The sequence below is a fragment of the Thermomyces lanuginosus genome, assembly GCF_041956635.1.
Source record: "Thermomyces lanuginosus strain ATCC 200065 unplaced genomic scaffold VTN49scaffold_31, whole genome shotgun sequence".
Classification (NCBI taxonomy): Eukaryota; Fungi; Ascomycota; class Eurotiomycetes; order Eurotiales; family Trichocomaceae; genus Thermomyces; species Thermomyces lanuginosus.
This window is the reverse complement of record NW_027192365.1, coordinates 715,300-738,241: the sequence shown is the minus strand read 5'-3', so window position 1 is coordinate 738,241 and position 22,942 is coordinate 715,300. Positions and strand designations below refer to the sequence as shown.

Here is a 22,942-nt window from a genome sequence, read left to right as displayed (position 1 = left end):
TCGTTCCTATTATTCGTATGATGTATTTTTCCTTGAGCCTTTTTTTTATGGGATTTCATGTTTTTTTCGGCGATGAAAGCATTTCCCTATGGTTTGTTATGTGTTGATTTTTCGTTTCGAGTTTCATGGATGGAGTTAGACGGTCGTTTCTGATGTTTGACGTTTGACGCGTTCGCAATGAATTGATCGCTGGCATGGACCTGCGCATGGATGATGAACAGCATCTTGTTCGTGGTTTGGATTGTTTCTTGGATGATTGCTGGTTAGATGGCGGTTGGATTTGTTCCCCCTTTTTCTTTTGTTATTCACGACCTGCGAGCCCCCTATAGTATTTATTAGTCAATTTAACTGGGTTCTTTCTTCAGTTTTATTCATTCCACATTGGCATGGAGACTGCCCATCCTCATCAGGATCATCAAAAGGAAAATACTTCTTCCTCAGCTCGAAACTCTCCGTCTTCTTTCTCCATGCCATCAACTATAGTCCGCCATTGGCTGCTACAGAGCTCTCCCTCGGACGCTAAGCTGCGCTGTGCCTCTCTCTCCTCCGCAGTTGGAATCTCTTGAACAATAAATACTCACACAAAACACAGGCAGGCTCAACTGGGACATCATCCGCTTCTCTCCGACCTAACAATCTCCTCACTGACTTTGACCCGCTTTTCGGAACTCGTCTCCATCCAGACATTCCTCAGAGAGGCAACATCTCCAAACTTTTCCATGATAACACACACTCCACACCAACTGGTTATCAGATGTCGCAGGAGTAGCTGTACATCTTCGGGACAGCGAATCAGCTTAGCCGTAGGAATTCCAGCGTTGGCACCTCGCTGACGAACGATGTAGTGAGATAGCATAGCGTGATCCTCGCTACGTGTCCAAGTCAACGTCTAGGATTGCCCTTCGAAACGAGGGACGAGTGAGTTTGGATGGTCTTCGCAATGCCATCTGAGATTAGGGTTGATGGTGTCGGAGCGTCCTTGTCGTATTGTATGGTAGATTAGTCACGTGAAAATGTTTCCTGAGGCGCGGAGAAAGCAACCGCTCGAATAGCTCAGTTGGTAGAGCGCTTGACTAGTAATCAAGAGGTCTGGAGTTCGAGTCTCCATTTGAGCATGCTTTTTTTTTTTTTTTTTTTTCAATTATTCCTCGATGGCCAAGACCGATCGGCATAATAAGACATATCCTGAGAGGGCGTGCAGTATGCCCCCGGCACAATCTAACCCGTCTATTACAGGTTGACCTGAGCGGAGCTGATATCGATGACGAATTTTTCTTCCGAATCCTGAATCGTGGGACTCGTCCGTCTACTTTTCAAGCATTGGATGACGGGCATCAATGGATTTGCCAGTCATCCTGACGTGGCCGACGCTCGCAAATCAAAGGTCTCAAATCGTTATCGTCGCGAACAAATGTCCATTAACTGATTAGGGAACGTATTAATTAACGGCCGCAATGTACTCCGTAGCGAGTACGGAGCAAATAGGCCCAAGTGGAGTAGCCTGCACAAGCCAAAACTTTTAGTTGAACAGAATAGGTGGAAGTAGAGGGAAATTCGTAGGCAACTTAGACATCCACACCAACTGCAAGTCCTGGACCGCATTCATATTGGCAGATTCGAAATATCAAAAAACCTCCACATGGCCGCCGGGAAGATCAAAGCTAATCCTTCACCCGCAGACGTGGCTTGACGGTTTTTGATCCTGTCTCTGTCGACAAGAACAATCACCGTTTTTCCAAAAAGGTCAAAAATCACTCGGCTCGTTTCCTTCCCTTCCGGTATGGTCACGTGACGGAGATTTGCTTTTTCTGTCTGCTCCATTTGGATCCTTTTCGCTCGGTTTCAGGGAAAATTAGGCTCCGCCGCTCCGGGCCGGGGGAGCTGGGAGGGGTTCGGGCCGTCAGCGCTGATTGGCAGCTGGAGTGACAGGCAGAGGGCCGTGCAGACGAGTAGCCAATCCGGGCCAGCCAGAGTGACCATAAGTCGAGTTTGAAGCTCCAAATGCTGGGCTCGCTCAAGCTGCGAGCCACCACGTTGGGTTTTGCACAGACCAAGCCAGTAAGTACTCAGGAGACTACGTATGTGCTCCGAACTCACTGTCCGTCGACCAGGAATATCCATTCCCTCCATCCACGGAGGCCCAATACCGAGTCAGGCTATTGAGCTGGCCCAGAGGAAACAAGTTATATATATATAACAGGTAATATATATATATTTTTGCCCTTTGTGACCAGCTCTTGGGACCGGCGCATACAACGGAAATTGGTACACGGTGAACGGTGCTGAAAAAAAAAAAGAGTGTGATCCATCATGGATCGATCGTCTTGGAGTTCAACGGATAATTTTTCCACCGTGACGGAAACGGCCGATCGGGAACAGACAACCACCACCACCAACTATGCTCCGGCTAATGTGGAAGTGGACCTCTCAGTACGAAATCCCTCCATTGCGACACATCGCGGGACATTGCTTACGAGAATTGGGCAGTATGAGAACGACACAGCATACGGAGACGCATTGTACGTGATATGATACCCGGCGGCCCCCGGATAAAAAAGCATGCTCACGTATGTTCTTCGATTTATAGAACGTGGTACAGCGGGTCGCTGACCTCGTCAGCGCTCGACTATCGCCATGAGAATGGCCGTCGCTACCATAAATATCGCGATGGGTGTAGGACTGGAATCAACTTCCATCCCAAGATTCGTGAACTGATCGTTACATACTAGCGTACCTGCTCCCCAACGATGACACGGAAAACGACCGCTTGGACATGCTGCACGAGCTTTGCCTTCAAGTGTTGCATCGAAGACTGCACCTTGCCCCGATTGAGAATCCACGGCGAGTGATCGACCTTGCGACAGGGACAGGCATCTGGGCCATTGATTTTGGTACGTTTGTTTGCGGGCTTGGCCCAACGCAAGATCAATGAATGGATGCTGACTCGTTGTAGCGGACCAATACCCCGACTGCGAGGTAAAGTATACTACGAGGAGCTATCCCAGGAGACTGAATGCTGAGAGCGGATCTGTTTTCTTCCAGGTCATTGGTTGTGACTTGAGCCCTATCCAGCCGACTTCGTCAGTTTGACCCAAGGGCTCTATAAGAGTCTCCACTGACGCGCTTCGCAGGGTTCCTCCAAACGTAAAGTTCTTGGTAGACGACATTGAGTCGGAATGGGCATACGATCGCCATCCTTTTGACTATATCCATGCACGGTACCTAGCTGGTTCCATCAAAGATTTTGCAAAGCTGATCGCGCAATGTTATCGGTATGTCATTGCGACTTTCTCCCTCAAGGGCTCTTCTGACGAAAACAGATCAGTCAAGCCCGGCGGCTGGGTTGAATTCCAGGACTGGGACGTCTATCCCACGTCGGAAGACGGCAGTCTCGACGGCACTGGGCTTCGTCGGTACTACGACGAAGTCTATGGGGCATTCGAGGAGGCCGGCTACGAGGTCCGTCCCGGGCTCAAGCTGGAGCAATGGTTCAGAGATGCTGGCTTCGTGAACATCCACGTGGAGAAGTTTGTCATTCCCTACGGCGTCTGGCCAAAGGATCCCCATTATGTCAGTTCCGTTTGGTCACAGAGAGCAACAAGTAATAAACTTGGTACTGACCTCTCTCATACAGAAGAAACTCGGCGCCTGGGCCCAGGCACAAGCCGAATCAAGCGGTTACGAGGGCATCGCCCTAGCCGTTCTAACCCGATACAAGAAATGGACCAAGGAGGAAGTCTTGGTTCTTGCCAGCCAGGCCCGCGCCGACGCTCGAAGGCGAGACATTCATATGATATTCAATTTGTGAGTACCCTGGTAGCTTCCTTCCTACCTACCTACCTACCTATTCACAAACTAACCATCAATGACGCGCAGCTACGTCGTCTATGCCCAGCGTCCCGAGAATTGACCAAAGTGAATCCTGCGTGGTCACCCATATATACTCTATTTACTTTCTGTACATAGATTTATTCTCTTTTTTTTTTTTTTCCTTGTAGATTTTGACAAAAAATGTCACTCGGACCGGGCTACCGGTGTAAATGCGTTTCCCTAAGACAATGGAATAGGCCCATCAACAGGCTGCGAGTGTTATCAATGCCGAAGTGGTCGCTCGTCCTTCTGCACATATATTCAGTTGGAGGAAAAAAAAAAAAAAAAAAAAAACTAACAGACTGGTTCCCTTTTCACTCACTTCATTTCAGGGCACTCATTGCATTTCTCGAGTTTGAAAAATTATGCTCAGTATTACACACGCTCTCTCTATATATATTATTAGTGAAGAAGTAGCCCTCTTGCTCGCCTATACAGACATTATTCCATGCCAGCATGAATCCTATTATTCATCGGACCAATAGGTACAGACTAAAGTAACGAATTACGAGATTAACCGGGTATCAGTATCAGTATGCTTTGACCGAAAAAAAAAAAAAAAAAAATTGTGAAAATAGAATCAATCATCCGGCTTGATCGTAAGAATCGACTCCGTGTCCGTTTCGGCGCCCTCGGACCGCTGATCATCCGTGTCCGGCTGCTGCTGCTGGTGGTGGTGATTCGGATCAACGTCCTGCTCGGGCGAGTCGAGGGCAATAAAGGTGGAAGAGGCGGAGGAGGAGGAGGTGGTGGTGGTGGTCTCTTCGGACGACATTGGTTCGGGGGTCTCCGGTGTCTGCGGCGTTGTCGTTGTCGAGTCTTCCGGCTCTGGCTGTGCTGGTGTCTCGGAGATGGCAGTTGAAGGTTCCGCGCTTGGCTCGGGGGTTTCTGCCGCCTGTGTCGTCGGCTCTGATCGGTCCTCTGTTTCCGGCTGCTGCTCGGGCGGTTCCGGCTTTTCCTCCACCTTCTCCAGTTCTTCCTCCACGCCCTCGGCGATCGGGGTAACCCTTGAACCTGTTGAGGGCGAGTGCTTGTGCCGACGCGTGGACGTCCCCGTGCTGACAGTCGATGGGGCGTCAAGGTTTGTTGATGGCGGCTGCTGCTGCTGCTGCTGTTGTGCCGGCTGGACTTCGCTAGGCTCCCGCCGGAGGATCGAAAACCGGCGCCCTTCATCAGCCGGCGGCGCTACCGGTGTTGCGTCGGGATCCCGCGACGTTTCTGCGGTAGCCTCTGGCGGGATCGTGTAGTTGTCCTCTGGAATCAAGTTGTAGACATCGCAGACGGTTTTGAAGAACACATAAAGCCCATCGTGTCCCTCAACCTGCCGAAATACGTCGCGGTGCTGAAACCACGCGTGCGCAAAGATACGGTACAGCCGGCGGAAGATGTTTGTCAGGTGCCGCATGCTGGTCGAGTGCCCGCCCCCGGACTCGGAACCCAGCGTCAACCGGCTGGGGAAGTACTTGGGGGAGGTCAAGATGTTGGTCGCCCAGTCGAGCGTATGACAGCAGTAGTCGATGGCGCAGCACGACTTGGGCGGGTCATGCACCGCGCAGAGGTACTGCCACTCTGACGCGCGCATCTCCGGGCATGTCTGCGCCGAGCAGGGCGGATCCTCCGCGAAAAACGCCACGATCAAGTTGTTCACCTTCATTGTCAGGAAACGGCAGAGCTCGTACAGCCACAGCGATCGCTCGACGCCCTCGGGCGGTTCGGCCAGCGACACGGCGACATCGCGGGTGATGGGATGAATCAACGACGAGCCATTGGGGCGGGTGTAGCTATGGTAAAGCGCCTTGAGGTGTTCCTGGAGTTGGAATGGGGAATCGAGCTGCAAAAAACATCGTCAGACCGTTCCTTTTTACCTTGGTATAGAGGATCTGAACCTTACCTGCTGAAGCGGAACCAAGGGAGGCCCCAACTCCATATCGGCCGCTTTCGTTCCCGGCCTAATGCGTCGCATGGACCCGGCTTCATTTTCCAACGGCGGAATCAGCTGCTCGCCAGATCCCTCCCCAACAGTGGGCGATTTGGGCCCAATCTGGACTTCTGTAAAAGGGGGAGGACTAGGAAGGCGAGGAGAGCTCGACGGAGACACTCCTGCAGCCATGGCGGCGGTGTCTCTATCAGGGGTGGTAGCGATACAGTAAACAAGAACCCAACATGCGACGGTGTCATGGTTCCAGGCCTGAATCGACGCGGTTGCGGAGGGAGCTCCAAAGCCCTAAGCCCTAATAAACACCTCTTTTTGGAATACGATTCCCCGCGGTGACTTCATCTTTGAACCCTGTCAAATGTGAAACCAGATGTCCGGCCCGGTTGAAGGATTTTACGCCCATGATGAATGACGAGGATGATGCTCCCCCGGAGCTGGTCAATGTGGCCGCTTCAGCGGAGCCAGAACAAGAGGAAAATGTTAACCGGGTGCCGATTACACTGGTCACAGGTGTGTAACATGCAAATCGATGCATATTGACGGGCAAATTCTGACTGCGGTAGGATACTTGGGGGCCGGAAAGACAACGTTGCTAAACTACATCCTCACGGAGAAACATGGAAAGAGGATCGCCGTAATTATGAATGGTCCGTTTTGTTCCATCTCATGGCATAATCAGCGCTAACCCATTACCAGAGTTTGGAGACTGTACGTAAACGGGATAATGTATGAAGGGACATTGTCATTGACTGTACAGCGACCGATATCGAGAAATCACTGACGATCAACCAAGATGGTCAAGAGGTTACAGAGTGGCTGGAGCTGGGCAACGGCTGCATCTGCTGTTCCGTCAAGTAAGATCGAAGTTGTCGCAATCGTAAATCGGGCAAAGGATTAACGTTTTTTCAGGGATGCGGGCGTCCAGGCAATCGAATCCCTCATGGATCGGCGCGGGACATTTGACTACATCCTTCTCGAGACCACCGGGCTAGCGGACCCTGGCAACATCGCACCCCTGTTCTGGGTCGACGACAATCTAGGCAGTTCGATCTACCTCGACGGCATCGTCACGCTGGTGGACGCAAAGAATATTCTCCATCTACTCGATGAGCCGGCACCAGAGGAGATCGTCGATGCATCGGGGGCCGATTCGGAGCACAAGCATCCTCCAGGCCCGGCATTATCCATGGCCCATCTCCAAATCTCGCATGCAGATGTGGTCATTCTCAACAAGGCGGACCTTGTCACACCCGACGAACTGGACCGCGTCCGCCAGCGAATCACTTCCATCAATGGCGCCGCCCGGATCCACGTCACCAGCCACGGCCGCACGCCGCAGATCGAGGGCGTCGTTCTAGACCTGCACGCATACGACCACTTGTCCTCGCTCGGCAGTGAATTCGCCGATAAGGGACACGCGCATATCGATCCTCGCATTTCCACCATCACCGTCACCTACCCGGAGCCGCTGCATCCGGACCAGGTTTCGCGAGTGGATGCCTGGTTGCGTGAGGTGCTCTGGGACGGGGCTATTCCATCCCTGCCGGAGAGTGAGTCCAGGCCGAGGGACTATGAGATTCATCGTCTCAAGGGCATCCTCGCGCTGTCCGATGGCTCGTTCCAAGTCATCCAGGCCGTCCGCGAGGTATTCGAGATCCGCGACTCGCCCAATCGAGACCAACCGCAAGACGCACCTCAGCAATGCAAGATCGTCCTCATCGGGCGAGACGTGGGCAAGGATGCTGCGCCATGGGAGAGGAGTTTCCGATCATTCCTCAAAGAATAGAGTGGCCCATTATATATATATATAGAACGTAAAAATACAAATCAACGCCAAGGGTATCATGATGGATCCAATCACCCACCCAAACGCAAATAAAAAGACGTAACGAAAAGTAATTCAAGGTTGAAATCTCAACCGAAACTTCCTCCCCCGTCCCTCTTCCCTCACCTTGTACAGAAACCTCGCAATGGCATCCTGCTCCACCACACCCATGCTGTTGAAATGCTTCCGCACTGCGAGCGCCAGCTGCTCCTTGGACACTCTCGGTTGCCCAATTACACGATGCAGGACGCTGTCGCCCCCACCACCAGACTCCTGCTGTTGATGTTGCTGATACGGTGCATACAACGGATGCAGATCATACTGAGACGTAGACGTTGACGGCGTCGATCCAGCCCGTGACTGATTGGCGGCTGCCGCTGCTGCATGCCGTCGTGCGGCAACAGCCGTCGGAGAGCGTAACCCCACACCCGATGAAAGTAGCAATTGCGTGTAGGGACGCGAGTAAGCACTAGGTGTTGACAGGCGGTACGCGAAGCGGTAGTCATGCAGAACGGAGAGGGGCATTTCAGTCCATGGAATCTATTTTTTTTTTCCCCATTAACAGTAAATTCCCAGCACATTCCCCTACAGAAGAAAGAATAGAGGGATACATACTCCCGGCAATTCATCCGTCTCCTGCTCTTGCTGTTGTGGCTGTTGATCGATTTTTGCCTGCGTAGCGAGATTCGTCGTGGTTGTGGTCGTGGTCGTAGTCGTCGTCGAAACTCCCGGCTTTCTCGATCTCTGCCCTGTCGACGTCACGGTCGATGTCGGCGGTAGTCTGTTGGTCGTCGCTGCCGCCCCGCTAGACGCTTCCGACCGAGAATCATCCGTTGCCGCAGCGCTCGCCGTCAGCGCCGGCACCGCGGCCGTTGTCGCGGTCGTTGCTGGCCGCTGGCTAGTGGCAGTCGTAGTACTCCGAGGAGGCGCCATGATTCTTAATGCATACTCCGCTGCGTCCGCCAATATACGCTGCGCACTCGTCGACTATATTACTAGCATTCAGCCATCCAAATAGAAAACGAAGCTGTTGCCATGGCACTGCGGGCAAGCTCCGTTCCTATGACACCAGCTCAGCTCGGCACCAGATCCAGGCGGTCTAGAGTGGCAGAAAGGCATTCGCTCCGAATGTGGTTATATTAGTGCGAGTCACGTGAAAATAGAAACCCTAACCCTATCGTGGTCGATTTTGGCCCCTCTCCCCTCGGGGGGCCCGGAAATACGGAGAAAGCTAGCTTGTCGCCTTTTGCCGTCCCCCTGAAAACAAGGCTCCTGATGGCTATCTACGGAGTACGGAGTGCTCGTATGGAGAATGGAGTATGGAGTAATTACGAAGAACCCACAGTCAAAAGAGGCAACTCGGAGTGCCGTGCCGAGCATCCGAGGACGCTGCGGACAAGAGGAAAGTCGTGGCCGGTAGGACGAGCACGTGCGAGGGGGTGTGCTTCATTTTCAGGGGCACACGTCTAACGTGGAGAGATCGTCATCGGTACAACATACTCTGTACGGAGGATGGAGTACTGCTCCGTACTCTACGGAGTATGCGTTTTGAATTTGAACGCCTCCTCGGCGTATCCAAGTCTGCTCGGTCCTTGCTGGAGATGCCCGATTCAGCCCGCCACTCTCCATTACGATTTCACATGCGCCCGATCCAAGGGCCGCGGAATGCGCTGTAAAAAGACAAATTGACGAGCAAAGATAAGAACACCTGCTCCAAGTGCTGGTCTTCGTTGGCTCTTCTGATCGCTTATCATTCTTTTCATGTGAACGACGGAAGCGAAGCTCGTTGCCTCGTGGGGCGGTCGATTTCTTCTAGAAGCCGAGCTAGTCAGAACTATTCGATTTTAGAACGCAGAGATGGAGGGATCTTCTGATGATACGGTGGACTGTAGTGGAGGTCACTCCTATCGGGTCTTGTCCAATCTTTCCCCGTTGCAACTCCAAACGGGGAAACGTCGTAGGGATAGATACGGGTTACAGAGACTTCGAGAAGAAAGAAAAAAAAAAAATCTGATACGGTTCCTTGTTAGGGCTACGTTCGGCGACACTTTACCCAAGTAAGTTCCGGTCGGACGTCGGAAAGTCGGCCCCCCTCAGCCGGCATGCCGAGGGAGTCGCACACGGAAGACGGCCGTCCAGGGCGTATGAGCAGAAAAAAATCGATCGACCCACGGCGGACGAACGGGGGCCGAGACGGAAAATTTCCTTGCGCCTTGGCCCGCCCTAATTGCCCACCCCCAATGTCACATTTTGGAGAGAGAGTGTGGGCGGGTGGCAAAATGGGGGAGGAAAAAAAAATTTTTTACTGAGAGAGAGAGAGAGCAGACAAGAGGGTGAGACAGAGTGACAGCAAAGCATTCCGTCATTGACAGAAGCGAGATGCGGAGGAACACGAACATATGACGCAAAGGATCCAACAACGCAGACGAAATTGAGATCAAAAGCAAAAGAATCCGCCCGAAAACACCCGATGTATCAGCTCAGGGCAGACTTGAGCGTCCGCCACTCCATGTGATTGAGCTCGAATTGAGGCGGAACACTCGAACCAGCAATTACTCCGTGCCATTGCGTGGAAGTTTGGAATAAATGTGCATCACGACGTTACGTGGAAGTCTCAATGTTGAGATGGTGCGGATCGTCGAAGCTGACTATGGCGATCCAACGTCGCTGCAATGTCAATCCGAGATCGACCGGAGAAGCATCCGAAAAACCTAGGTGCGCAGCGACCACCAGTTCCAATCTGAACAAATGTTCAACGGCCCAGCATGCAGGGCACGCCCAAATGGGCAGAGCTAGAAAATCAGTCCACAGGGATCGACACCGGAGGGCTCCCTCCGAAGACTCGATGTGCTGTCCTCGTACTGCTGTAGATGCCAACTGTGCAGATGAATAACGCCCAGATGACGCAATCGATGGAGGAGTGCCAAAATCGGCCCCTTTCTATCCAGATTCGGGACTTGTCTAGAACTCCAGACCCTTTTCCGTCATTCCCCACACTCTGTCGGTGAGGTGCGTGGCGATAGCATCCGAAGGTCGTCGCATTAAGCCGCACGATCACATTGGGAAATGACCGTCAATTTTCGCCGTCTCCCAATCAGCATCGCAAGTTGCAACTGATAACCGCTGACAGAGTTCTTCCGGCCGACTTTGCTCGGCCGCTGGACGTGCTCAGCTGGCTGGGCGGCTCCAAAGCGAGGCGTGATCCTACGTTTCCCGACTCCCAACCGAACCATGCATGCCATCAGCCTTGCTTCTCTTCCGACGCGGATCGTCGGATGATAGACAGGGAACGCACACGGCGTGATCGATGATCTGTCGAATTGGCCATATTGCGCAACTATCCCGTGCTGGATGCGATACAGATGTGCAACCCACCATTGCTTAATCATGCCAGGGGGTTCACGATTTATCAATTACATAGAGAATAGGATGGAGAAGCGCGTGATGCGCCGATTGTCGACTGGGATAAGTGCCGACAGTCGATGAAGTATGCCTTTGTGTACGGAGTCCTCGGGAGTCGTAATTATCGTACCTACTCCCTTTAGTGAAATCAAACGACCGCAATGTTACTCCAGAGCTGGATATTACGCCCAAGCCTAATCTCTGCCTAGGCAATGCTTTGGCGAGGAAAAAGGTTGGACAAGGTATCCTGCAGTTTCGTACGAAAAGGCGGAATTCATTCGAACATAGCGGTCAGCCCATTTGACACTCTGGTCCGGCCGATTCTTGGTCGAGCTCGCCCATTGTTTGCTGTCACGGGACAACTGGAAGGCTCTCAACGAAACCTGGTACTGGGCACAATTCGTCGACGACCAACTCGGCCCCAAGCGGCCAAGTCAACACCGACTCCTTTCAGAGTTGAAACTGGTCGTGCATCAGCTCCGCGGATATCGCTGATCTGTCAGTCAGCCTCTCGCGGACTCCCCGAGATTTCTGGTCAAATCAGAACAACAAAACGCAGTTCGGATCGATGATTGGATCGATGCCAAGTGATCACAAACCAATCTTCCTCATCCAAAGCGGCGGTCGCTTGCGGAGGCTCTAGCCACCTATCCGCCATCACAATGATGGCTTGCCATCCATCAAGCCTCATTAACTTCCGGAGTGGCTTTGAGTCCTGCTGCTTCGTATGCCTAAACTAATTTCTATTTTTGCAGGTCGCGGATCTTGTTACATCGTTGGCCATTACGGCAGCGAGGGACGCCTCGAGGAATGCGCAAAGAGAGGACAGCAATCCTGCCTGTCAGGCGTCCTGAGGGGTTCGATCTTCTCCCCTTGATAGGACTCTGCAACCGAGCGGAAAGTTTTACAGTTGGAGATGATCGTTCATGATCATCACCCCACATGTCGGCAAGCACCCCCGGATTTCAAAGTACGGAGAAGCTGATGCGGAGAGAGATGCATGCATCCGGCGACAAAAAAAAAAAGAAAAGTGAAATGGTGTGATCCGTGTGCGGAGGTGATAAGAACTTTGCATAATCGAACCCAAAGTTACTGCTGTTCTGGGAGAACAAGAAGCATGCCGAGTAATTTAGCGAGCTGAAAGAAAAGACTTTTTTTTTTTTTTTCGCTTTGTCCGCGGATTATTTCGCTATCACCTTGCTCAGGGATGGAGAGGTACCTCCCAGTACGAAGGTACTCACGGAGTACAGCTCTCCGCGATACTACTGTACCCCTAGACTTGGCGTGGGGGGGGGGAAACGTCACGAATGTACTCCATACACGACAACACATTTTTGAAGATGTCACCCCTGGGGAACTCTTCGAGTCGTCTGGGACAGTCGTACACCCGTCCTGGGACCAAAATTGATCTATCCGGGCAGCTCCATTCCGTTGAAATCCATGGTCGTTATCGAGTAACTCCTAACTCGTCCTGGTACTTGGTTCAGAAATGAAACCTCTTTAACCGGCGACAGATTACGTGTAACGGTTGCCGGGTATTTTCCGTCTCTATCCCGTTTCAGCTTAATCGCAGAGATCTCTGCTAGGTGAACTTATCATACACCCGGAGTAGGGCTGTGAGGCTATCTTTCCGTCTCCTCCGCGGGAACTCTACTCCAGAAAGAGAAACGGTGCTTGTGATTAGCCGGCTTAGGATATGAACATGAACTTACTTGTAATTTGGGATGAGTTGTCGATAAGAAATTCCGGTCCCATTCCCCGTCTCATGAAAATTTTCCGCATTCACTCTGCTTTTGGCCCATTGCAATCTGCGTTGTTGGTCGTCCCAGAGAGTCAGCACGTGTATTTTTCTGGTCCTCCTTGCTGACGAGTCCATGCGAACATGTGACTGTTGACCGGTATTTCCTAGGGCAAACCCTGCCCCTGTGGATCATCCCCAGAAATTCCTTCTCGCGGGCACTCCGAGGCTCCGGCTTGCTGAGAGCCTGGCGGTCCAATCCCCGGGGGTTCTGGTATCACACCCGGCACCATGTCCGGCAGTCAACCCCCCGTTCATCCGTTATCTCACTCGACTCGATGATCTATCTATGATCTATCGATTCAAACTCTCCTTAATCAATAACTTATCCAGATTGGAGGGCGTCGCCGCAGACTCCAATCATTCACGTTTTGGGGACTCCTCTTGACTGATTGATAGGCGGATCCGGAACCGCGATTGGCCGATGGCGCCACCAGCTGCAGGTTCAACGACTGGGATCCAATCCGGGCCCCGTTGAGGATCATCGTTCTTATCTGCAAACTAGTCGGCAGTGGGAGACATCCCTGAAGGGATTAAGCATCCACTTGATCCCGCATGGCGTGCGAAGGGATCCGAAATCTCCTTCTCGTCGCCAACGGACGGGGCATGTGATGCCATCACCTTCTCCGTATCCCGGGTCCTCCTCCATACGCCGTAGTTCGAGTCGTATGAGGGAAGCCTCTGGGAGTTTCGGCCGAAGTGGCGATTCGGGAGCTCTCTCGATCTTTTCGTTCGTTACTCTGTACATACATAGGGTAGTTATTGTTACTATTCTCGACCATGCTCGGCGATTCTTGGGTTTCGCCGGAGTTGAGGAAAGTTCCGGAGAAATACCGTATCATCAGAGTGTCATTGGAGCGACACTCCGAGAGATTTTCGTGCGTACCCCAGACCGCATTCTCTCCAGATTTCCTCTGTCGATAGGATATCAGCTGGATATACGGCCGGGAGCCAGTCACGTCGGTGACGGGCCATAAGGTGACACGTTACAAAGGGCACACCCAATTCATGATCTGTGGCAAAGCTCCGGAGTCTCAGCTTCCAGTCCGCCCGGCGCTGAAACCCACGGTCGACTCGTCCCGTCCCCCCGGTCCAAAGCATGCCGTGATCCCGCATGATTTGTCGCGGCTGACGCCATCCACCGGGGTTGCTGAACGCGGATGAAGTCAACCACTCCGGATGGAGAGTTGAGCTCTCTCCAAGCTGCATCAGAGACTCTGGGGTAGGGCGAACTCAGGGCCAATCGCAGAGACTACGCAATTGATCAGTCACCAAATGGAAGAGCATTGGTCGTATCGGACTTTTTAGCTCGTTTTTTGGCGAAAATGCCAAATGTGATGGTTACGGTCACCTTCCCGCAGAAGCTTTGGATTAGGCAATTCTTGTAACAAATTCTCCAGATCTGCGCAATACCCGCGCTACCCGGCCGAGGAAATGGGCAATCTGGGTGCTTTGGGACACGCACCTGATAGGATCAGCGCCACAACCCCTTAAAGAGTTTAGGGCAACTTTTTTTTCTTCTTTCCTTTTTTGCTTTGCCCCACATTTCCCTGCTGGCTGTGCCTTGGGGTTTCTTTTGGATGATATCACCCGAAACAAGACGACGATGATGCCACCGTGTCCTGAAAGGGCGGCAATACTGGTCAATTCGGGGCGTCGGTTGCGAAAGGGGATGCTGGTGCTGATACAGTCCGAAAGATAGACGTGTTCAATCGAGATCCCAGCCGGGAAGGAGGGCGGCTGGATTTGTGGGAGGAACCTGAGGAAAGAGCCACTCTCGGTGAAGACGGAACAGGGAGCGGAAGGGTCTAGGGTTTTTTTTTTTTTATTTTTTTGCCCCCCCAATCACTCCTCCCCCACACACCCTCTTTCTGCCCGCTTAATTGTCACTGCCCAGAAGAGTTAGTCATCCCCGTCGGTCCGCCTTATTTTTTCTGTTGCCATTCCGCCCCTCGTCCTTACATCAACTCCCTTTCTCCCCCAGATTCCTTCGGTTTACTTCTCCATATTTCCTCCCCAACTTTTTCTTTTTTTTTTCCTTGGATATAAACTCTCGCTCTCTCTCTCCCCTCCCACTATCTTTCTCTCTTACTGAGATTCATCGTACACTGCAAACAAACCAACCGGAGCAATCAACCCTAACTCGGCCCATGCCCCCCGCTGCATCGGCCGTCGACTTTGCAAATCTACTGAATCCTCAGTCCGACGGCAAGGAAAGCACCACCGGCGGCGAACGGGACAAGCGCGACCAATCCACGGCGCCGGCCTCGGCCTCAACTCCCACCTCGCAGTCCCAATCCATGTCCTCGTCGGCCAGTCTATTACCGCCGGTCATGAAGGGTGCCCGTTCCACAACGGAGGACCAGCCCCGTCAGGACCTCCCGCGGCCGTACAAATGCCCGCTCTGCGACCGCGCCTTCCATCGGTTGGAGCATCAGACACGCCATATCCGCACGCATACCGGCGAGAAGCCGCATGCCTGCCAGTTCCCCGGATGCACAAAGCGCTTCAGTCGGTCCGATGAGTTGACTCGACATTCCCGCATCCACACCAACCCGAACTCGCGAAGAAGCAACAAGGCTCAGCAGATCGCAGCCGCCGCCGCCGCTGCCGCCGCTGCCCAGCAAGATGCATCTGCGATGATGCCGCCACCAAGCAAGCCCATTGTGCGATCAGCGCCGGCGTCGCAAGTCGCCTCGCCCGACGTGTCTCCCCCGCAGTCGTACAGCAATCATGTCTCGTACCTGCGATCGAATTTGGGGCCCTACTCACGATACGGCGAGCGATCTTCGTCCGGGATGGACATCAACTTGCTGGCAACAGCCGCATCACAGGTCGAGCGGGATGACCATTCGTTCTTCCAGCGAAATCACCATCTGCCCGGTTCCCGGATGTCGACCGGATCCCGTCTCCCGTCGCTATCGGCCTACTCTCTCTCGCATAACATGAGCCGGTCACATTCGCATGATGACGACGACATCTATACACAGCACCGCGTCAAGCGGTCAAGGCCGAACTCGCCGAATTCGACAGCGCCGTCGTCGCCGACATTTTCGCATGACTCGTTGTCGCCGACACCAGACCATACGCCGCTGGCCACACCAGCGCACTCCCCGCGGCTGCGTCCGTTTGGCGCAAACGATCTGCAGCTGCCGTCCATCCGTCAACTATCGATCAACGTGAGTCCAGCTCTGGCGCCGATGGAGCCGTCCGCCGACGGGCCACCGGTGTACCACGCCAACACAACATCATCGGGCCCCAGCATCAGCGATATCATGAGCAGGCCGGACGGCGCACAACGAAAGTTGCCTGTGCCTCAGGTCCCGCGAATCGCTGTCCAGGACATGCTCAACTCGGGTAGCGGGTTCGCATCGGGTCCGGCCTCGGCTTCTGGGCCCATTAACGAGTTTCCGGAGCGGTATTGACCGACATGAACCGCAAATTCAAACCCTTCTCTCCATTCTTTAGAACTTGTCTTCGACGTTGTTTTCTTTTTTTAAAACTATAGACCGGACCATCATGTGTTTTTTTTTTTTTCTCCTCTTTGATCTATCATGGTGGATGGAGGTCGCGGCTGGCTTTTTCTTTTGTCTTTTGATCACGGTGTCCATGGGAGCGTGGCATGTCGAGTTTCATCATATAATCGATAGACGGGGACTGGCGGGGAAAAGGTTTAATTCATTAGAGAGAATATTAGAGCTCACTTGACTACTATCAATGTATTCGACTGACGATTGTGCCTTCATTTCTTTTCTCTTACTGATCGTAACTCTCCTATTCTAGCTAGATAGAGTGGACGCGAGAGGAATGCAATTCATATACCATCAAATGGTGGATGTCATGTTATTGAGACTCTCCATACTTTTGAGCCCTCAAGAAAGCAAACGGGCGGAAGATACACTTTCTGCCCCGCAAATCGGCCCTCGTGCGGCTTCCAAGCCCTGCACTTTGTTCACTCGCAGTATACAAGCGTGTTTGTTCGATTGAACCGACCACCTAAATGAGTCAAAAGAGCCAGAGACAGAGATATCGTATCCATCCATCTGTCGGATTGATTGGATGATTGGCTTTATCAACAATTCCGTGTCTTGTTCGCCTAACAGGCGCCAATATAAAAAGCGATATAATAAACCTTCCAGTCTGACAAGGAGTCTAAGTGTGATCCAGCTCGAGGACAAGGTCTAAAATTTGCTGCTCTGGAGAATCTTGGACAGACTCGAGTTCAACCGCCCCATCAGGGAGCCCGGCAACATAGATAGGTAGGTACCTAGGTACCTGTACGCACTAGGTACTTAATGGGTTACCGTTTTGACGAAATTGGCTCTGAAACGGTTGGGCTGATGAATGTGTTGCAGGATTGCGATCCAGCTCTGAGAGTACCCTGCAACGGTGAATGCCTCCGTTGATTGCCCTGTCTCGGAAGCTATGGACTCACCGAGGGCGAGATCTGAGTGCAGTGACCCCGTCAGCTCTTTGCCTCTCGAGCTTCTCGTTCAGGTCTTGAGATACCTAGATCCGGCGGACATTGTTCAAAGTCAGAGAGTGCGTATTAACCTCTCGATTGAAGTTATTAAATCCTCACAGCAATCTAGGTATCGAAGAAATGGCACGCGTTATTCTCGGGTGAGATAGTCATAAAGGATGTTTTGCGCCAATCACTTGAATTTCTGGATCTGGACGACAAGGATGTAGCTGCCGATGATGCGACGACATTTCTCCAGTGGCAGCATCGATTGCAGTATGCTCGGCCAGTTAAGAAGGGATTTTTTTTTCGTGGGAAAAATTCCCGAGAGTTCCCTACAGCGTGAAATACCATTCTCGACGATTGGGCTGTGTGGCTCCGCCACCCAGCCCAATCGTCCAGATGTTGGATCTTGAGACTGGGGAGATGTCTACTTGGACCGACGAAGAATCAAGCACCATACTCTCCGAGTTCTTTCTCTCCGATCGGTACCTTATTATATCGTGGTCGGACGGGTATGAGCCATCAAAATGTGTGTGTGTTAGTTGCCGAAGCCCGTCTAACAGGAAGCGCTGCAGGCTAGTAACAGCGTGGGATCTACGTAATTCGGAGAAACGAACAAAACGGTTTCCTTTTTTCGTGGAGAAGGTTGGAATTGAGAAGGACAAAGCGGTCCTCTTCCACCAAAGAGATGGTGACTCAGCTATACCTTCTCTTGTCCACATTTGGGATTTGAGTTCAGATCAAGTCCAAACAATAGGCAGCCTCGACTACCTGGTGCTGCTGTGGCATATGGATGTGGATGTGAATGTTCTCGTGACATTTGAGATTGCCTTGCGGGAATACCCGCCGCGGGTGTACAAGACCAAGTGGACATTGACGGGGCAGCTTCTGGACAGGACATGTTTTGACATCATGCCGCCGGATTGGCTGCTCGATGAGGAAGACATGTCATCACCACCATCTGGGTACGTCCAGCGTACATCTTGGTGCGCCCAGCGTACCCTAGGTCATAAGACGGTGCAACGGCTGTATTTCCCAGCGGATGATAAGTACTACATGGTGGACTTCATATACGACTCTGCCATCGACAAGCTCAACCTTCGATGGATGGACTACTCCCTGCCCGATTATGCCATTCTCCTTGATCATTGCCCGCCTCTCACCACTTGCATGGTCTACCATTGGATGGATCCTTCTGACCCTTCTGACAAGCTTGATGTTTACGACGTCGCCAACGACCGCAGGCTCCTGCTTCCATACCAGCCGGATAACCGAGAGGTCAAGATTCGCGAGTGGCTGGATAAATGCGCTCAGGGATTGGGATCAAGAGCCGAAGCAAGCCGCTTGGAAATTCAATTGTATCTCCTGGGCGATCGTGAAACCCTTTGTTTCGTTAGTGGTGATGGCATTCAGTTTTGGTTCTTTAATCCAGACTTTGTCCCGGATCTTCCGGATATAACGCCCTTTGTTGCAGCCCAATAAGTTTGTTGGCCCACAGGATCAAGGGTTCTCTCTCTCTCTCTCTCTCTCGCTCTTTTGCCCTCTCTGGTTTGCTCAACGCCGGGGGGGAAGGGCCCACACACCGCTGACAATGATTAGCAAACAGACAATACCAGCTGGGCGCAGGCGATATACATATTCGAACCAGAAACGACTGTATGGGCTTCTTCGTGCCCATGGATGTCCTACCCCTTGGTCTTGATGATGGTGATGAGTCGACGCAAAAGAGGGACACTACTGTATCAGCTCACCCCAATCAACATTCCAATCGGATGGATGGATGAGGGCTGACTGATCGAATCTGTAGTTATGACATTTTAGCCTTATCAATTTGCTTTCATAGTGATAAAATTACGGCTACAGTGCCAGATAGGACATGATCATCGAATCATTTAAACCTCGTCGATTTCTCCCAAAAAAAAAACAAAAAACAAAAAAAAAAAAAAAAAAAAATAAATATATATATAGACGCTGATCTGTACATACATGAAGTGGATGAGCAACCAAGCAAAACTAACCACAGGTACCCGTACCGACTCGCCGATCAGTTACAAACGCATGGATGTATCGACGGATGGTGCTTGAAGACATAGAAGGCTTGGCCTGGCTGAACGAGATGTCAAAGATGGAATCGTCGAAAGGTCTTCATATTTAAAAAGGCGAGGATCGTGTAAGAATGGATAGACATGGATTCGAAGAAACATCCTTTTTTTTTTGGACTATATTCAGCAGAAACAAATAAGGAACAAGAAATAAACATAACTACATGGCTATTATCAGACGTCAATCAAACCATGCATGTATCATGATGCATGCCATCATCAGCTAGAAAAAAAAAATAAAAAAAAAAAACAAAAGGAAGAGAGTCCGTGAGATAAGAAAGAGGAGATGGAGAGAGAAAAAAAAAAAAAAAAAAAGAAAATAAGTACATTAAGCACGGCTCTCAAATTCCGCGCTCTCGTGATTGTTACCAACGTAGGTACTCTTGTCCAAGTTGTTCAACTTGTCCTCCTCGCGATCCAGCTTGTAGTTGGTGAGCCAGAAGCCAACGCCGCCGACGAACGAGAGGATGGCGACGGTGGTGTAGTTCCACACCAGCAGAGGATCCTCCGACAGCGAGACGAGGGCCTGGCCAAGAGCCGCAGAGAGAGCGTTCATGAAGAGCGCGACGGCCTGCACCAGGGAACGCATGTTGGTCGGCGCCTTGGTGTAGGCGTACTCGAGCGAGGTCACCGACGCGAAGATCTCCGAGATACCACCCAGAATGTACGCGACGGCCTGCACCCAGACGGAGATATCCGAGTACTTGCCCTCTTCCTCAATGCAGCGGTTGGCGTACTTGCCGCACGGGTTCTTCTTGTAGATGTAGTACTGCAAGACGGCGGAAGAGACCATACCCATCGAGGCAATGATGAAGCCCAGCGCCATCCGCCGCAACGGAGTTGGGTTGAAGCCGAGACGGCGCGCGGCGGGAAACACGAACCGGTCCATGATGGGGATGAAGATGAGCAGGGAGAAGGGGTTGAGGTTGTTGATAATATCGTTGGGCACACCGTCGAGGCGCATCGTCGCCGCCTGCGAGGTCAGGTTGTTAAGCATTTGCTGGTAGGCCAACCCTGGAAAATAGTCAGCAAACCATGGCTCTTCCTTAATTTTGAGCCTCGAATTTGCACGTACAGTAAAGAGGATACCACAAGAAGACAACGCACGCCTTGAGGCCACGTCGCACCTCGTCCACCCACTGGTCGTCAAAGGTCATCCATGCCGGCTTGTCGGCACCCAGCCGGGATGGCTTGACCTTCTCCCAGAACTCAGGGTCCTTCACGTTCTTGGCCCTGTACGAAATAAACTGTCAGGAGACAAAAAAGACCAATCGACATGCATCACACCAGAAACACATACAATTGGAAGGGATTCAGGGACCAGCGTCCTTTCATGGCCAACGCCCACAGCTTGATGGCATTTCCATACACAGAGCCAGTCGGGGGCGTCAGCTTGTAATACTTGCGGCAGATAATAAGCACCAGCGGCGCGAAGCAGAACATGATGGTCGGCAGCAAATATGCCAAGTAGAAGCCCACATAACGCTCCGCATACACCATGGTGATCTGGCCGATCAGTGCACCGACGTTGATCATGAAGTAGAAGTACATGTAGATTCGGGCCACCGTCGCGGCAGGGTCCACGATCACGCGCTCGCCGCTCTTCAGAGTCTTGACGTACGCCCTTTCATCCTTGTACTGCTCGGCAATCAACGGCGAGATGTTGGACCTACGAAATGCATTAGATTCCTTTTCCTTTTAATCGTGTTCAAGTGACCTACTTGAAACCACCAGTGCCCAGACCCATGATGACCAAACCGATCGTAAATGCCGCAATACCTCCCTTCGGATGGCGAATCACGGCCGGTGCCGCAGACACGCAGAGGATAGCGTGGCCCACCAACGCAGCTCCGATGGAGACCATAATCGTCTTGTATCGACCCCAGTATTGATCGGCAAGGTAGGCACCCAAGAGCGGCATGATGTAGGCCCAGAATTGGTTGACTTGCAACTATTAGCCTGGAGGGTCTATAAATGTGCCAAGTATGACAGAATTCATCTTACAAAGCGTCAGACCAGTCGATGCACGCTGGCCCATGCCCAGCGCACCGGGGACACCGTTGCTCTCATCGCCATTTGGCAACGCGCCCGTCGTCGAGCCCTCCGGCAGCGGCCGCTGGATGAAGTTGACGACTGTTTGACATCCAAATTAGCAAACTCCATTGATTATCCTGCGGATGAAAAAAAAAAAAAAAAGGATTTGGCTTCGTACACGCTGCCGTCGTTCCGTAGTAGGAGAAACGCTCGCACAACTCGACAAACGCAACGGTGTAGGCGGTCCATGGAATCTTGCCAGCCACCCGGCGCAATGTCCTCCACTCTTCCTCCGTGGGATAATTCTTGTAGAGCGCGGCATCCTCGAGCTCGGAGTGGTGGTCAGTCACGGGCTCAATCTCAGCCTCCTTTCCAGGGGTCTCCGCGACAATGTCGTCCGCGCTCTTTTTTTCCGACACCGCGGGCGAGGCCGACTGGGTCGGCTCCTGGGTCTTTTCGATTTCGGCGGAAGCCATTGTTTTTTTTTTTTTCTTGTTCAGCACGAGCCGTTAGGCTTTCCGCGCCTCCTTACAAAGAGGGATGGAGGAGAGAGAGAAAGGGAGAGAAAACAAAGGAGCAATGGGAGTGAGAGCTCAGACAAAGACCACTACTCTGACCATCCACGTGGGGAGGAGGGCCGGGTTTAAGTCTGCAGGAAATAAAAGCTTCTGGCTGCACATAAAACAACAAGAAAAAGCTAAACCGTGTTCCACTCTTAAAGAAAAACCCGCTGATAACCGTCCGAACGGAGTGCCTTGGCATGCACGCTGGCGCACCCCAGACTAGGAAGTATGTGAATTTGTGTATATTGGAGGTGCTGCCGTGCTCGTGACCGGCTTCCTGGGATAGGCTCGAGATGGGTGATTATTTGCCGAATGCTGCCCATTGATAAGCGGCACAGGCCGTACAGACTGTATGGGGGGATGGCCCACGCGAATCTGGCCCTGCATGGAAAAAATGAATGAACCCTTGGGCCAGGGCCATTCATCGTGGTAGGATAAGCATTGAACCAGGGCCGCGATTCAGTTTAGGTTAGTCCGGGTTCAAGCTGCGGTCCAACCGATCGCAATAGCCCGTTTAGTGTATGAGCCAGCGGCGAGCTTGGGATATTGACTCCCCGACAGGCGAGGAAATTGACCAACAGCAACGCTCAGCCGGCATTGCTTAATTGAATGCTGATAAGCAGCATATTGCTTCTGTAACTGTTTGGCACGGAGCCGGTGCGGCAGTGGCGCTCTTGCCTTGCTTCCTCACCAATCCTCAGGGAATTGGCTCATTTCCGAAGGGGGTATAGTGGTCTTGGCATATCTTGGCATCCGCCTTGGCTGCCACCTCCTTTACCTTTTGGCGGCTGAATTGGCCCAGCAGGATGTAACATTCTGCTTCACTGCAACCAGCCGAGGTCAAAGCCAGGAGCGAAGCGAGCTGCGGTTGGGGGCGCCCAAAGGTGCCCAGCCCAATGGCTTGCCATCGATTCATTACCTGGGGAAAATTTTCTCCTTGATATGGA

The 22,942-nt window shown here is 52.2% G+C and overlaps 10 protein-coding genes and 1 non-coding gene across 11 annotated transcripts; 7 read left to right on the top strand and 4 right to left on the bottom strand.

Moving 5' to 3' along the window:
- Positions 1–135: 135 nt before the first annotated feature.
- Positions 136–474, bottom strand: VTN49DRAFT_4297 (uncharacterized protein; the record flags this gene model as incomplete). Its single annotated transcript, XM_069412227.1, has 2 exons — positions 136–323; positions 381–474. The coding sequence occupies 2 exons, from the start codon at positions 472–474 to the stop codon at positions 136–138; spliced, it is 282 nt and encodes a 93-aa protein (XP_069267492.1).
- Positions 475–1,042: 568 nt separating this feature from the next.
- Positions 1,043–1,115, top strand: VTN49DRAFT_t62. Its single transcript has one exon. It is a non-coding gene; the product is annotated as a tRNA-Thr (tRNA).
- Positions 1,116–2,310: 1,195 nt separating this feature from the next.
- On the top strand, positions 2,311–3,910 carry VTN49DRAFT_4296 (uncharacterized protein; the record flags this gene model as incomplete). Its single annotated transcript, XM_069412226.1, has 10 exons — positions 2,311–2,430; positions 2,488–2,519; positions 2,588–2,673; positions 2,730–2,891; positions 2,954–2,976; positions 3,043–3,080; positions 3,132–3,272; positions 3,321–3,570; positions 3,635–3,804; positions 3,877–3,910. The coding sequence occupies 10 exons, from the start codon at positions 2,311–2,313 to the stop codon at positions 3,908–3,910; spliced, it is 1,056 nt and encodes a 351-aa protein (XP_069267491.1).
- Positions 3,911–4,450: 540 nt separating this feature from the next.
- On the bottom strand, positions 4,451–5,980 carry VTN49DRAFT_4295 (uncharacterized protein; the record flags this gene model as incomplete). The annotated part of the gene is made up of 2 exons (XM_069412225.1): positions 4,451–5,701; positions 5,762–5,980. The coding sequence occupies 2 exons, from the start codon at positions 5,978–5,980 to the stop codon at positions 4,451–4,453; spliced, it is 1,470 nt and encodes a 489-aa protein (XP_069267490.1).
- Positions 5,981–6,207: 227 nt separating this feature from the next.
- Positions 6,208–7,592, top strand: VTN49DRAFT_4294 (uncharacterized protein; the record flags this gene model as incomplete). The annotated part of the gene is made up of 5 exons (XM_069412224.1): positions 6,208–6,316; positions 6,370–6,453; positions 6,503–6,514; positions 6,564–6,660; positions 6,716–7,592. The coding sequence occupies 5 exons, from the start codon at positions 6,208–6,210 to the stop codon at positions 7,590–7,592; spliced, it is 1,179 nt and encodes a 392-aa protein (XP_069267489.1).
- Positions 7,593–7,706: 114 nt separating this feature from the next.
- VTN49DRAFT_4293 (uncharacterized protein) lies at positions 7,707–8,564 on the bottom strand (the record flags this gene model as incomplete). Its single annotated transcript, XM_069412223.1, has 2 exons — positions 7,707–8,171; positions 8,247–8,564. The coding sequence occupies 2 exons, from the start codon at positions 8,562–8,564 to the stop codon at positions 7,707–7,709; spliced, it is 783 nt and encodes a 260-aa protein (XP_069267488.1).
- Positions 8,565–13,611: 5,047 nt separating this feature from the next.
- Positions 13,612–13,995, top strand: VTN49DRAFT_4292 (uncharacterized protein; the record flags this gene model as incomplete). Its single annotated transcript, XM_069412222.1, has 2 exons — positions 13,612–13,709; positions 13,764–13,995. The coding sequence occupies 2 exons, from the start codon at positions 13,612–13,614 to the stop codon at positions 13,993–13,995; spliced, it is 330 nt and encodes a 109-aa protein (XP_069267487.1).
- A 986-nt stretch (positions 13,996–14,981) lies between these two features.
- VTN49DRAFT_4291 (uncharacterized protein) lies at positions 14,982–16,256 on the top strand (the record flags this gene model as incomplete). The annotated part of the gene is made up of 1 exon (XM_069412221.1): positions 14,982–16,256. The coding sequence occupies one exon, from the start codon at positions 14,982–14,984 to the stop codon at positions 16,254–16,256; it is 1,275 nt and encodes a 424-aa protein (XP_069267486.1).
- Positions 16,257–16,350: 94 nt separating this feature from the next.
- On the top strand, positions 16,351–17,205 carry VTN49DRAFT_4290 (uncharacterized protein; the record flags this gene model as incomplete). The annotated part of the gene is made up of 3 exons (XM_069412220.1): positions 16,351–16,502; positions 17,046–17,090; positions 17,187–17,205. The coding sequence occupies 3 exons, from the start codon at positions 16,351–16,353 to the stop codon at positions 17,203–17,205; spliced, it is 216 nt and encodes a 71-aa protein (XP_069267485.1).
- Positions 17,206–17,695: 490 nt separating this feature from the next.
- VTN49DRAFT_4289 (uncharacterized protein) lies at positions 17,696–18,778 on the top strand (the record flags this gene model as incomplete). The annotated part of the gene is made up of 2 exons (XM_069412218.1): positions 17,696–17,808; positions 17,872–18,778. 2 exons carry the CDS (start codon positions 17,696–17,698, stop codon positions 18,776–18,778), a joined length of 1,020 nt encoding a protein of 339 aa, XP_069267484.1.
- Positions 18,779–19,726: 948 nt separating this feature from the next.
- VTN49DRAFT_4288 (uncharacterized protein) lies at positions 19,727–21,908 on the bottom strand (the record flags this gene model as incomplete). Its single annotated transcript, XM_069412217.1, has 6 exons — positions 19,727–20,412; positions 20,474–20,631; positions 20,699–21,067; positions 21,120–21,342; positions 21,403–21,531; positions 21,611–21,908. The coding sequence occupies 6 exons, from the start codon at positions 21,906–21,908 to the stop codon at positions 19,727–19,729; spliced, it is 1,863 nt and encodes a 620-aa protein (XP_069267483.1).
- Between the last annotated feature and the right edge of the window lie 1,034 nt (positions 21,909–22,942).